The sequence below is a fragment of the Amblyomma mixtum genome, chromosome 3 (assembly GCF_055824585.1).
Source record: "Amblyomma mixtum isolate Tamu chromosome 3, ASM5582458v1, whole genome shotgun sequence".
In the NCBI taxonomy this organism is placed as follows: Eukaryota; Metazoa; Arthropoda; class Arachnida; order Ixodida; family Ixodidae; genus Amblyomma; species Amblyomma mixtum.
Window position 1 is genome coordinate 156,633,636 of NC_143014.1, and position 14,874 is coordinate 156,648,509.

Here is a 14,874-nt window from a genome sequence, read left to right on the forward strand (position 1 = left end):
CTCACCCACATTACAGCTCCGACCTCACTCTATAGGTCTCCTAGGTAAAGGAAGGAACATCCGAGAGGGGTATGTGCTTGTTATCCAATAAGGAGGTCACCAAAGCGATGTGGTCCCGACAATGAGAACCTTCCTAACCCATTTGAGAGCAACACCTTTCAATTTCATCACTTAATACAAAAGTTACACCCGGGAGATAAAACTTAATGAACAATCCTTGCATTTTCTGGACAGGCCTTGAATTCTGCAGCACCAGTTTTCCCACAGTTTCACTGTATGTCTTGCAATCACTTTGCTGAAAATAATGCATTGATTCAAGCTCATGGGTTACGAGAGATGCTTGTGCACAATGAAAGGAACTACTGCTTGCTGGCTTTGTCTGGCTGCTAGGTAATACAGTGGGGAAGGCTCACCTGAGTATGGGCTCTTAGTGGTGCTGAGGCGGTTAGGAGTAAAGAGGGCAACATGGAAGGGCTCTTCTGCTAGGTAGGAGAGCAGAATCTCGGGCCGTCGGTCACCGACGCAGTTGAACAGAAGCACACGCCGCACCTGAACCCTCGAGCCTAAAGCACGTTGTTCGGCAGCTGATGCATCTCGCCACCAGCGCACGCAGTAATGCACAGAGTCCTCTGTATGTGCCCCATCCAAGTACAGGGTCATGCCGTCTCCAGCAGGGACCACCTGACACCTCCCAGGCCACCGGCACTGCCCTAGACCTGAGTCACAAGTATCCATCCCACTTCTATATGCAAGGCCCTCCATTTTCAGATTTTATGTTTTTGAAAATTCTGAGAACAAATGCAGCACTCAATTTTTTAAGGTAATATATGAACAAAAAAGGGAGAGGGGTTCACTTTTACATGCCATTTAAAGGCATATAATTATTGCCATTCCCAGAGCAATTTAAGTTATCAGCAAACATTACTAAAGAGTTTCAGGACTTAGTAAATTTGCCTACAAAACTTGGTGTGATCAAGGCATAGAAAACAGTACAAAAACAGTACAGAGTCGATCACACTGGCGGTGCCGTCCGGTGGAAATAATGCAAAATTCTAAAGAAGGCATTGACTTTCACTGATAATACTTGCGCTGGGGAGAAGCCTAATAGACATGTGCACCACACAGGCACCAGCGCCGTACCCCCAGCAAAGCAGCTGCGATAACTTCATTTGCTCCCCAGCACACCGCTCGAGCGCTCTAGACAAATGTGATCGACTCTGTACTTGCTTAGTTCGGTTGGCCTTTTCTTCCCAGAACTAGGTTTCTTTTCCATTTACATGCAAGCACATCAACACTTACAGTACTCAAGCATCCATTATAAACCTGTAATATCTCGCATTTACAACACAAACGCATGGGCCATAAAACCACTGTGCCACTATGCAAGAGAAGGTGCTTTCATGTAACATGTGAAAGCAACAATGGTAGCATGGGCATGGCAGCATGGCTCAGCAGGCAGTGCCGAGCACTTCAATACATTTTAAAAATATAGCATAACTCTAGAGAAGGACAGCAGAGAAAGCCAGGATGCCTGTCAAGATGTCGGGATGTCCTGTCTTCCTCTGCTGTCCTCGTCTTGAGTTGCACTATATTTCAGGAGTCATGTCACACCAAGGGTGGTCGCACGGGCTAGTCGATAGTTAACATTAAAAAAAAAAAACAGCGCACCCTTAGACACAGACTGAACAAGGTAAGATGACACAGCACAGTGTCGTCCTATCTTGCTCAGTCCGTGTCTTAAGGGTGCGCTGTTTTTTCCAAATGTCACACACCTGTGCAGCATAAAACCCGATATTTTACACAGGACAGTGTTAACAGTGAGAAGGAAAAGGCTGAACATGTGAGAAACTAAGATTGGAACACTCCACTTACTCACCTTTAGCCATAAGCTTGGATATTGGGAAAGGAGCAGCAATGAAAGGTAGATCATGGTGTTCAAGCCACTTCCGCGCAACAGTGTCTCTTTCTGCTTGCTTTTCTGTTAAGAAATGAGCTACAGTAAGTTCCAGCCCAAGACCTTAAGCAGTTCAGGCAGGAAACTCCTGCCCCCAACTTTACTGAAGCTACTTACTGCTGAGTGCAGAACCTGTAGAGCAATGCTTTGCTAGCCAGGTCTTGCACAATTGCAGAGCAAGGGATGCATTTCCCTGTTGTGGTTCTCCCGGTATTCCCAGACGGCACAGTGGCACCTCGCACTCGTATGTCAGGAGTGGTGGTGCTATACTAAGGGGACACTGTAAATATGCAAAATAAAAAAGGGGCTGAAATTTATGAACCTTGTTTCACTATGCTTCCTCACAAGAAAAATGAGGCAAGTGAAAGCTGCAGTAATAACTATGCACTAGCACACCTTACAAATTCCACACAATGGCAACATGAGCAGGCTGGTGAAGCAATGTAACCAAACAGCACTATAGGCATAGACAGAGCAGAGGTACACAAGACAAGTGCCAACTCGCAACTGATTTTTATTCAGAAAGACAAAAATATATCCAAGACCACAACCACATGCCAGGAAACAACAATAACTTGGGCATTACGGACACATGCTCCAACATAGCACCCAAGAAACTCATCTCCTTATTACATGAACTCACCACGACCTGGCTCATGCTCACTTTTCCGATATTTCTCGGTGCATATTGCAACTTTTTTTCTTGTGCTGATCCAGGCAATTAAACAAAACGACTTATTTCAAACCAGGGCGAACATATACGCTCTACAATGTGCAGCTGAACGTGCATGCAGGGCCAAATGCAAAGGATCCTTGTGCTCTCTCAAACAGGTGTTCACACATCACCCTACATGGCCTACATACCAAAGAAGTCAACAGCCACTGAAACCAAAGAAAGCAGAGGGGAATGTTTTTTTCTTTTTAATTTGTGATGGTGATTAGTGGGAAATTAGTGTAACCATTTTATGGCTGAAAATTAATTGATAAGAAAGTAGAGGCAAAAACAACAACATATGCCACCAGTGGGATCCAAACCCACAAACTCCACATTTTGCATATGACATTCAATCCCAAAAGGAAAGTGGATCCTACATAACATATCTTCAAAGCACAAAACTAACCAACATGGCAAACATGAGACCACAATTTTTTCCAACATCTTTTTTCTCAGCCTGCTTCTGCACAATACCACAAATATTGTTAATTTTCTCAGGAAAAAAGAAAAGTGCATCTTCATATCATTCTGCCACATTTTTCAGCCCAAGGGAACTAAAGTGGTAAAAAATGCACTCGGTAATTAGAGCAGCCCTTTTCCTTGTTATGCCTGATTATTTTCTGGACCAGACTGAGTCAACTTCAGCATTTTAACCTTTAACCACCGAATTATTTCCTGAAAAACATACCAAAAACACCAAACTGTTCTGGAAATTTTTGGCAAAAGTGCAAAATGCATTTTTCATAGACAACTACCACCTTCTAGTGTTGAAAATTGCAACTAACACAATTACCGACCATAACTCGTCTTTGGCAGTGGAAGCAGCACAACATTCGGCCGGACGAGCATGACTTGTCTCTGGCACTATTGGTACAATCTCCCATGATGAGTACAGCTCGGGGTTGGCGGTTAAAGGGTTAACGAACTTGCTGCACTAAAATGGTTTAATATCCGCCAAGAAATGCCTGCCAACCTCAGCCTTCAAGCTTGTTCAAAGAAACTTCTGCTCATCACACAGACACAAAAATTGAATAATGCAGAAGGAAAGCATGAAAGCAACAATTCCCCTCATGACAGTTTTTGAATGTGATTGGTAACTTAACAATGGTTTCTCAGTCTCAGATGAAAACATCCAAATACATTAACAACAAGCTAGTAAAGCAAGTTTTGTCAATAAAGATTAAAAAATTATCAATGCAGCTAAAGATCTGTGGAAACCAACATAACAAGACCCTCTGATCAGAGTGCAGCAGTCAACACAAGACAAAAAAAAATTGCTGAGCACTGGTGCCACCTCTGACGTGATTACAAATCTTTTGGGTAAAAAGTTAACCAGCCCACTTCAAAAACTTACCAATAGGAATTTCACATTCACTTGTGAATTTCTATTCATCATATGCAGCTATACAGCTTGAAGCAGATCTCAAAGCTCATCAGACAGGGATGAGAACAAGTCAATAACATCGACACTTAAGAGACTACGAGAAAGTGGATTGTTGCGCTTCAGAAAATCAATGACACATCCAGAGTTTCAAGGTTGAGGTTGAGGTTGTTATTAGCTACTGCTGAGATTAGCCTTGCAATTATTCTGCCGGCAACTGCTCCACTGTAGCGACACTTAGATATGCTCAGAACAGATCATTAACCCTTTGAAGGTTTTTGCCGTATATGTACGGCGGCGGTTTTCTGTCCCGCAAGGTCTTTGCCGTACGGGTACGGTTTCGATCTTCCGTTTGAAATTTTGTGCCAAAAGAACAATGCGTGCTCACTGGGGGGTGCTGCCACCTCTTAGGACTTTCAAGAAGTGTTTGAATTTTGTGCTGCCTTCTTACGGAGATAAGCAGAACTTATGTCTAGCTTTAGCGCGGCGGCACAGACTGCGGCAACACCCCTTTTGTAGTTTTGGTTTCGCCGCGTGATCGCAACGGAGTCGCGCGAAATTTGAGTTTTCTTTTTGTCAGCACTATCTTGCAGGGGCTGCCGAAGTTGATTTCTATCTTTATTGGCGCTGCTCTTAGCTTGCTTATCACCGTTGCTCGCGAGGTATTCTCGCCCTCTGTGGCAACGCGCCTACGTGGTTTCGATTCCACCGCAGGATCGCAACGGAGTCACGCGAAACGTGTTTTCTCTTTGTGGGCACTGTTTTGCAGAGGCGGCGAAAGTTGATTTCTATCTTTATTGGTGCGGCTCTTAGCTTGCTTATCACCGTTGCTATTTTATTCTATTGAACATTTTCCAGTTGGGAGTGATGCTGTCACCAAAGTACTGTTCCTAATTTTTTTTTACCATTTATTCTCGATTATATACATTTTGTAGATTCAAGATCCGCAATAAAGTAATTTGACCACCTGGGAAAGTTTTCTTCAAAATAATTCGACCCTCAAAAAGTGTTAACACTCACCAACACAATATGCTTTCGTAGTTACCCTGACACACCTCATACTACCATCTTGCTCTCTCAGTTGCAATAAAATGGACTCTCTTTAGTTCAAACTCACTTAAGTAATCAGCGCCCGTCCCGTCATGCGTGATTTTGCCTCCGTCATTCAAAAAATAACACTGAATTCCTTTTCACTGAAACTTGAGGCTTATCTGAACCAGTGCCCTGGTCCCACCAATATCAAACTCCACGTAATTCTAAAATGGTTTTGGTCTCCTTTGAGCTGAAATTATTGAACGCTAACTGTAGAGTGGGAAGGAATGTACCTTGCATATCTTAGCGAAAAAAATAATTGTGTCATTCCACACAAGAATTAGTAGAAAGTCATCACCCGTCTTCTGCCCATTAACTCTTCTGCGCTATTTAGTTGCAAGTTCTGCATGTCTGCAAAAAAAATATGTGAAAGTATGTTTGCAATGGACCGGTGCCTTCCTTAATTTCATTTGTGTGTGGTCAAAAAACTGCGCTCTCCACCTTTAGTCAATGCTCATGCTGCAATCCGTATGTACCACACAGGCTACACACTAAGGAGGTAACAGTGTCACTAAAAGACACACTTGGCAAATTCACTATTGCATAGTGTAACTGGTACTTAAGAGGAGGCAGTTAACTCATATCTCGGGGCACGCAACCTTATTACCCCAAAACCCAAAGTGGTATGAAAATGACTGTGCAGCTCTGAAACTGCAGGCACTAAATGGCTCTAATAATTCTGCAGAGGTTGCCTCAGATAAAAATTCCCATAACAGCAAAAATGCAGCAGCGTCACTCTCCAAGTAAACAAGACAGAGGCAGAAATCTAGCAGCAATTCATACACATGAACAATCCTGAAACTAGAGCAGATAAGACCCCCCCCCCACCCCCCACCCCCCTCCGAGATGGGGTCATTGCGCACTTGCTGATAAAGCAGAGGGGTACGTAGGTTTCCAACACAAGAAGTGTCAGGCCCATCAAGCTTTCACAATTGTACCACATTATCCTTCAAGTACCCTTATCACTGCTGAAGTAACATGTCTTCAGATGTTGCAGATGTACGATTCAACAAGCTAAGAACATATATGATAAATGAATTCCTCCAAGGCCAGTATACAACTCATTTCTGCAATGTGCAAGAAGTGAAGCAGCTGAAACTAAAACTATCTGAAATTGAAGCAGCAGGTTAGATATCTTTTTTATTTAATTAAGCCCTCCAGTACACACTGAGAACTGCGATTCAATCTAAAACTACTTTGATACACATCAAAAGGTCAGATTCAGTCAACAATTAGTTTATTTTTCTGAAAACAGGCAGCTGCATTTGGAATACAAATTCTTTTCTGAAATGCTGTCATATGCAAATGTAACTCCACCGGTTAGACAAAAAAAAGTGCAGGCTACAAAAGAATCTGTATAAAGTCCTCCAATTCGCCTTTTTTTTAATTTACACCAATTTGAGCACTTTAATGAGCACAGAAACATGAATGAGAGCATTCCTGCCATGAGTGGTCATGCAACACACTATTCGAGCATGTAACTTTGTAGCTTTAAAACACGACACTGAACTAAAGCAATTATTACATTTTAATAGCAATCAGAATAGATACCTCAAACTGTGTGTGCAAAAAACAGATTTTCAGTGCTACTTAATGACTTCCAAAGAAGTGTAGCTGCAAATGCTGCACTTCGATCTAAGCATCACACAATTCAAACTCAAATTATGACTGCTCATGTGTTTGACTTTCATCAAACCTTAAATTTTCTCAAGTGCTCCTGTCATCGCATGCATATTAACAAATTCAAAATTTTTTGCTCCAGTATTCAAATTTCAAACAAAAATTTGACATTGTCGAAGTCGCTCATATATCATTGTGTACCTCCGCTGCCTAGCCTAAAAAGCAGACACTGAGGTATAGCGCAGCAGGAAGTTCAGCTATGGCTCAGAAATCTAACATCCCCAACAGCACTGTGGTAGCCAAGCATAGTCAGCTAATATTTTATGAGAGTTGTTACAGGAAGGATGAACACTCCTGACAACTTTTAATCAGATCATCAACCCCCACTGGTCACACAAAGTGAGGTTGACAACTACAATATGATTACCTAAATCAGCAACTAGTACAAAGAATACATGAGGGCCAAAGGATATTAGGCTACACACCCCCCTTTCGTTGGCTCTCTCCTGCAGCACCTTGAATGCACCCTCCGGCTGGGGAAGTGAGAAGGCTGGGCAGCCTTTTTTGAAGATGCCACCTTTCTGCCAAGCAATTTCTTGCACGCTTGAGCCCAGCAAACGTGTGTGATCCAAACCCAAGGACGTGATGCCCACCACTGTGGGATGTCTGTCACAAAAAAGTGTGCAAAAAGAACAGTTTCTGAACATGACATGCAGGCTGCAAAGGTGCCCTATAAATAATGACAAACTGAAGCTTCTAAAACCACACATGGACACAACAGAGTTCCAACTGGATTCCAACAGGTTCCAATTAACAAATAATGGCAGCCAAACTGGCTACAATACAAACACTCAAGACAAGCTACAAGACAAGCAAGACAAGCAGTGGAAGCACTCTTGCAGTATGCCTGGGATGTTATACCCCTGTCACACGGGCAAGTTTAGTGACACTTTAACGAAGTGCACTTCTCCAGAACGAGTGACACTTTCGGGGCGTGCTGCTACACGGAAAAATAAAGTGTCATTCGGAATTGATGGTGGTGACGATGGCTTTTCAAGTAAGGCACAAAAAATATTACTTTTCGCGCTTCAAAGCTTTAATGTAAAGTTAATGTACAGTAGATTGCAAACTGCAAGCACTTTTTTATGATTATCAAGGAGCTTTGTGCAATATTGTGACTGTTGCACCGCCACACCGAAACGGTTGCAGATGGTTGCTACGGTACTACGGTTGCCATGCTAGCCGCCATAGCCATACAGCTGCGGCTGCCTAAAAAATTATTGCAGCTGAAAACAAGAATATCGGAATATGTGCAGTATATATATTTAATGGCAACGCAAATAAGTTTACATGAACAAGAGGGCAAAAAAAAATTAGCGGCGTTCAATAAAACGCCATTTTTGTTGCCGACGTTGTATTTTGATTTCGAAACGCTGCTACCGAGGCTATACACTTCGCCCCTCGGGAAAAGTGAAGTGAGTTCCCCAAACTCACTTCTTGCCGAGTGCGTTCAGCAGCGAGTGTCATTAAAGTTCATCGTGTGACACGATGCGAATGACACTACAGGCGAGTGTCACTCGTTGAAAATGACACTAAACGTGCTCGTCTGACAGGGGTATTAAAGGGACAGTGAGGAAAGCTCTATTAATATTTTTATTATACCAAAATCCAATAGTTCGGCATTTCATGGCTTTGTTGCCACTTGGCCGGCAGCTAAGGATGCATTTATTTCTAAGAATTTTGGATTTGAAGTTGAAAAAGTTTTTCCCGCCGCTCAGATTCAAACTTGGGATTCTCTTATGACGACACAGGACTAAGTGACATCAAACATGACGTGCACATGACGTAACGCAGACTCCGTGATTTCTGACGGCCAGCAGAGCAGCCTAACAGCAGCCGAAATGAAAGCTACTGCCGGCCGCACGTTGAAGGCATCTATCGGCTATTGCAGCCGTCGCTACCGTCGCTTCGCTTACGTTTGCACTGGCGTTTTGCCAGCGTTACGATGGATCCCGTTCTCGAAGTCGTCAACGAAGTTCTCGCATACCGTGTATCTTGTTACCGTTAGCGGAATACCCGGAGCCCGCCTACCGCCGGTGAGCAGGCACTGATTGGTCCCAATGCTGCAGTCGCGCGCGTAGCTGTCGGGTACGTGGCGCCATCTGGCGACGCCAAGGAGATTTGCGCATGCATTGGCTGCGCCTCAGTGATTCGTGGCTCCTCGTTTCCTAGTGTTGCTAGAACCAACGGTTCTAGCAACACTGTTTTGTCCTATGACGTCATCACGCTTGTACTTGCGAGTTTGGCCTGTGGCGGCGATACCTGTATTTTGGTTCTTGCTCTTTTCTACGTTACAAGAGCTTTGTTGTCAGTATGAGTGGCGTTTTTGTAATCAGCAGCTGGTATTCGATACAAGCCAACTTCAATTTCTCCTCAGTGTCCCTTTAAAGGACGCCGCTTCACGAATATCCTCCAGCAAGAATTTTTTTAGTGTGTTTGGCAGAAGCTGATTTAACTGCAGTCAAAATTTGAAAGTCAGCATTTTCGTGCCTTTCTCTCTCCTCTCATCACGTTTTGCACGCTGAAAGGACAGCACTCCTCCACTGGCCCCACCCACTCAGTGCCACACCGCCAGCTGCCGACGCGCGTGGGAATTTCCCAAGGGGCAGAGCTGCCTGGCCTGCCGAAGCGACCCGGCTTACCAGCTGCAGCCATGGTATCTACATGATGTCTGAATGAATCTAGCCAATAGGCATCTCTTAACCGACATACGCGGAAGCGTGAAACGGAGAAACGGAGAGTTGCTGGAAAGAGCTCGCAAACTTTTTTGCACAATTGTGGGTTCTCTACTATGTGCAGAAGTCTATTATTTACTTCAGGCGTTCATGGGAACACAATGTAGTGATCGAGCGAGTTTATGTACTCTCCTCAGGAGGTGTTTCAGGGCCCCTTCAAGCCTACAGCTGCACACATATATGCAAGATGAACAAATTCAACTACTACCCTCTCACAAGGCAATTTCAAGGCTATTTAGCATGTACTAGTATTAAATTTGATGGGCTCTGCTAATATGCTTTTCCACAAACACGAGATTATGTGCCAGACACAGCCTTGAATTTATCCTTTAAGTACACCAAGTACGACAACAATGTGTGCCTGAATTTGTCAACTAGCAGGGTGGTTGTAGGCACAGCACTATAGCTAAATAGTAAGAGTACATAACCAACTTCATGCTTTCACCATGCCCTCAACTTTTCACCCTTCCCTCACCTTATAACATTGGTGCAGTCATATTCACCACCAACTCCAACTTCTAGTACCAAGACATCAACCTGCAAGCAACAATAATAATAAGTACACAATCACAAATCACCATGCCAGCAGGTTAAATTGTATCATTCCTTGACGTGCTCACCTTTTCCTTGACGAATACCTTAAAAGCCATGACAGTCAAAAAATGAAAATAGGCTGGCATGTTTTCTCCTTCCTGAAAAAAATACAAAATGTTCACTGCACTTTCTGAACAGTGTAGCAGCGTAATGCTTCAGTGCCTCAACAGAAATGAAGTGTCAAACCTTAATTTTGAGGTCATTGTAGACATCCCAGAAGTACTTGGCAAAAAGGTCCTCGGACAAAGGTTTCCCATTTATCCTGATTCTTTCTCGAACTGCCACAAGATGTGGAGAACTATAAAAGCAAGATTAGTACTGTTAACAACTTTCTTGATATTAAAGCAGTAGTGACAAAAGTTTCAAGTTTTAGGTTTCCCAACTTGGATGGTGAAAGAACTGTCAGGAAACAATGGTACTAATAAAGCCCCATATGTGCCACAACACCAAGGATAATTAATTACTATTTGTTTTGGAGTATAATTTTTTTATGCCTGTACACAGGCATAAAATGTATGTGAATGATATCATTCTGAGTGTGTGACCCAATACCCAGTATAAAAGTCTGGTGGGCCAAAAGAGCTGTGAAGATAGTAAATTATGCACACAAATACTACCCTGTAAATAACATTACAGGTACAAATGCATCTACATACATTACATATGTGGCATAAGTAGTTTGGAGGTACACTGCATTTGCGGTTTTGCATGTAACTAGAAAGAACACCAAGACGGGCAGTGGGGCTCCTATTATGTTCGTGGTACTCTAAAGGCTTTAGAAAGGAACAAGCGCTGCCTCTTTAGCTGTCTGAAGTCTCTAGATAGCAGTAGTTCCCACAGCATGACTTGGCAACTGTTCTCTTCACTGCACAACTCAAAGCATCATGAATGTGATGGAAACTCCACTGCACAGCTCAGCAACTATTTCAGTTACATGCAAAGTAGCTTTACAAAATTTTTGCAAAGCACTGCACATTTTTCATTTATTTTATGAGAACAAACCCAGCAGTGTTAGCAAATAGACACCTACATGAACGTACATTGGGAGGACGCTGTCGAAGTCAGAATGTGCGCATTTACATGACTGTCAATCACGGTAATGCCCCCAGAGGCCCCAGTTAGGAAAAAAGTCTCCATGGGCGGTGTTCTCTGAAGCCTCCACCTGCCCCAGTTGGCAGGTGGCAAAGTGGAGAGAGGGAAGTTCTCTTTTCCTCTTTCAGGGGACCAGAGGGATAGCGAAGATGAAGAGAGGGGGGATGGCAATGGGTGGCAGGTGGGGAGACCTTTAATAAATGTTCCTGTCTATCATTCACTACACAAACAGAACACATTAACACATATAAGAGGACCCAAAGCGAATAAGCCAAATGCTGAACTGAACTACGCATAAATATACAATTTTACAATTTTACAATAGAAAACTGAACACTATTTTTCGTATCTAGGGAAATCTAGGAAATTTCTGGTTGCAAATTTGGGGAGAAGCGGCTCTGGAGGTTGGCAGCACTGCTCCTAGGTTGCTTCTCTGAGGATTTTTCAGGACCTTTCACTCACAGTCAATGACGTCGACGACGCTGATGACGACGCCAGACTTTCTGTGACACGAGCACTCCCTAATGCTATTGCATTAAAACAGAGCCCTGTGCAGCCCTCACTCAAGACCAAATTCGGGAGAACCAGTGCAAAACTAGAAGCAGAGGGCCCACATAGCTATTGATAAAATCCTTTCATCCCTTTTGTTGCAATGTGCCAGCGTACAGCCACACAGTATCGAGGCACACACATCTGCTACAGGCACCTTAGACTTCCGTTATGACGAACTCGGCTAAGACAAATCCGTGGATATAACAAACAATGTGAGAATGTTTTGTCGGTTTTTCCAGACTCAGCTGTGCAAAAAATCTGGTAAGGTACTCGCGGAGCATCCGTACAGCAGTCCCAAAGCAAGGAAGAAAAAAAACTATGAATGGGTTAGCGTGGTTAGGCCAAATGCGAATTAGGTGTGTTATTGCCAGCAGTTTTGGTTCAAGGCTCGGTTTTCGGGGCCACACACACAGGCTTCAGACAAAGATTGGCGAAATCAGAGTGGGGGCCTAAGTGTGGCGCACTAAAACTGGAGGGGATACTTAAGCTTCCCTTTAAGGATATGACACAATGGGTTAATACTCATATATGTGGAATTAGCTATTCTCTAATTAACATTCATAATATTCATAGATTACAAGGAAAAGAAAACAAAAATGGGAAGAGCATCCCCTTGCGGTAGAGAGAAACGGCGAAAAGTCAACAAACTTATCAGCCCCATTTCCGAGCAGAATTACATGAGTTGCGTCATTCCCTCACTCAGTTGCGTTCAGCCATGCACGGTGCAATACTGCATGGTTTTGTAATTACCTTCTTATTATGATCCTGCAGCCAGATGATAAAAAGTGAAAAAAATGTCATTGTTTTCTCGTAACAGATATTTGGCACTTCTGGTAATATTAAGCTCTGGTAAGAATGTGCACAGTCCCTACATCTTGCAAGTTCACTTTATTTCGCTAAATGCAACTTTCTAGCGCAACTTTCTAGCGAAATATCCATCTACACAGGACGTACTGAAGTTGAAAGAAGTGTAAATGCAGATAGTGTGACAGCAGGATTATGCGCATCCTAAACTTATGACTGCTATAGCGCATTTAAAGAACAAGGATGTGACACAAAAAGGCCAGTCAAATAAGTCTCGTGTCCAGTGTCACGTCCACATCATTTAAATGCACTAGCATTCAAGAATTTAGGAAGCCAGTCCTTTTCCAAAAGTGTGTGTGTGTGTGTGGGGGGGGGGCACAAAGTTCAAGCCAAGGGAAAACTAAGGGGTAAAATCTACACATCCCCTTCTCTGTGTCTAATAAAGGGGCCATGCCCCCCTTGCCATGCCTCTGCACACACCTATGAAGCCAGCAGTACCAAAACTAGCCCTAAAAAACATGTGAATGGACTATGTACACCTCATGCCATGGTGGGCAAATCTGTGCAGTCATTGGAAGCCACGAGCTAAATGCAATAAGCCAGCTAAATTGGTTAAGGCTGATACAACAGCTACTACAGTCAAAGTTTTGCCTGTAGTTTACTGCATTTTTGCAAGACTTCTGGTGTAACACAGAGAACAAACAGAGCCATTGCCACTCACGTGTAGAGACCTGTTTTGAAGCCATGGTGCCTAAGAATACTCTCAGCAAAAGCACACGTTGATCCTTTTCCTTTGGTTCCAGCCACATGAATTATCTTGAGGGCATCGATGTCTGAGATCTAAATCAATCCCAAAACAGTGCATTACTACTCTCAGCACAATGTGCACTCAACTTTCACTCACCTGCAGGCCAACAGCCTGAAGGTGCTCAGGCATTCGCCTTGACCTGAGGAATGAAGTGCTTGGGTGCTGCATCGATTTCTTCAAAGTAGCTTCATTGCTCTGGAGGTTATTCAGGGCATACACTGCATCCTGAAAGGTATGGAATCACATTCAGCTGGCCCAGCTTTTTATTACCCTTAAATAGTGTTTGCTACAGAAGCATATGTTACCCAAAGCTTGATATTAAAAATCTGATATAACAATCAGTTTAGTCCATTCTTTCAAAAGAAAGCAAAAAAAGCTGAAGAAACTAAATTAGAAGAAACAGTAAAAGGTCATTTGGCCAGATGAATGATGGGAGGGCCATACACTATGCAATTCAAACAAGGATTTATGTGGATCAAATGCTCAGGGTTAAATTTGGCATAAGGGAAGGGAGCATCTGGTTTTCCAAGCTAAGGTTACCCATTTATTGAAAGCCTCTAAATTATGATTGGAGTTCTCAGTTTTTATGTTCTTAAAATTTGGCTGACTTTTTTCTGTGCTTATTTAAGAATGCAATTTTCATTTTTTTAGCAAATATTATTTCCCAATGAATAAGTACCTTTTTTTTTTTCCTGTGATATACGTGGCACTATTCTGCATTCTTTATAGTTGCTCTAAGATTCTTTGTTAGCAAAATATGTACCAGTAATTAACGCACAAACGATTGTGTTTAGAGTAGCGGGTTGCAATAAGAAATGCTACCGCCACAAAAAAAAGTAGCATGGAAGTTAAGTGATCAGGGCATACTACAAAAGCATGAAGAGAAATATAATTCTAAAAACTGCATTGTACAAAAAACCAAATAATAAAAAAAAATTGAAAGTAATGTACAGGTGAGCAGCATACACATACACGTGCCTCGCTTATGCAAGTGGGAGCAGAACTTTTCTGTCTAGTTGCCTTTATGTTGGAATACTTTTATCTACATGCGATAAATACAAGTGTATGAACTCGTTGCTTGCAACACACTGCTGACTCCCACACTCACGGAAGGAGCTGTGAAAGCAGCAAACGCCCCCATAAAAACAAAGTTCCAGACAGGATATAAGAAAAAGTGACTGCAGCAGAAATACAAAAGAAACCAGATGGGTTCACCGATCACATAGTCCGCACGATCACAGCAGTGACACAAGTGCCATTGAACCATCGCAGAAGCCGGAAAATGACACTTTTTGGGGCGCTTGTACATGGTTTAGAGTTGACGGCAGTTTGTTACGATAACGAACATTGTCAGTATCATTACACGCAGAGAAAGCTCCTTAAAGGTGCACTGAAGAGGATTCTGAACTTGTCTTTTTGCCGCGGGAACTCGATCTACACGTTCCTAGCATTCTTAGAAACAGTGAC

At 42.9% G+C, this 14,874-nt stretch overlaps 1 protein-coding gene across 2 annotated transcripts in view; it reads right to left on the bottom strand.

Moving 5' to 3' along the window:
• Positions 1 to 14,874, bottom strand: part of LOC149352464 (folylpolyglutamate synthase, mitochondrial-like) — a 54,453-nt gene that overhangs the window by 9,033 nt on the left and 30,546 nt on the right. For both annotated transcript variants that reach the window (XM_089581641.1, XM_089581640.1), the window contains exons 2-10: positions 13,504 to 13,632; positions 13,321 to 13,439; positions 10,338 to 10,449; positions 10,178 to 10,249; positions 10,033 to 10,094; positions 7,248 to 7,428; positions 2,072 to 2,234; positions 1,877 to 1,978; positions 414 to 716 (exon numbers count right to left, since the gene is read on the bottom strand). In XM_089581641.1, the coding sequence (XP_089437767.1) occupies positions 414 to 716; positions 1,877 to 1,978; positions 2,072 to 2,234; positions 7,248 to 7,428; positions 10,033 to 10,094; positions 10,178 to 10,249; positions 10,338 to 10,449; positions 13,321 to 13,439; positions 13,504 to 13,575 (1,186 nt within the window). In that variant the 5' untranslated portion in view covers positions 13,576 to 13,632. The remainder of the gene's footprint in view (positions 1 to 413; positions 717 to 1,876; positions 1,979 to 2,071; positions 2,235 to 7,247; positions 7,429 to 10,032; positions 10,095 to 10,177; positions 10,250 to 10,337; positions 10,450 to 13,320; positions 13,440 to 13,503; positions 13,633 to 14,874) is intronic.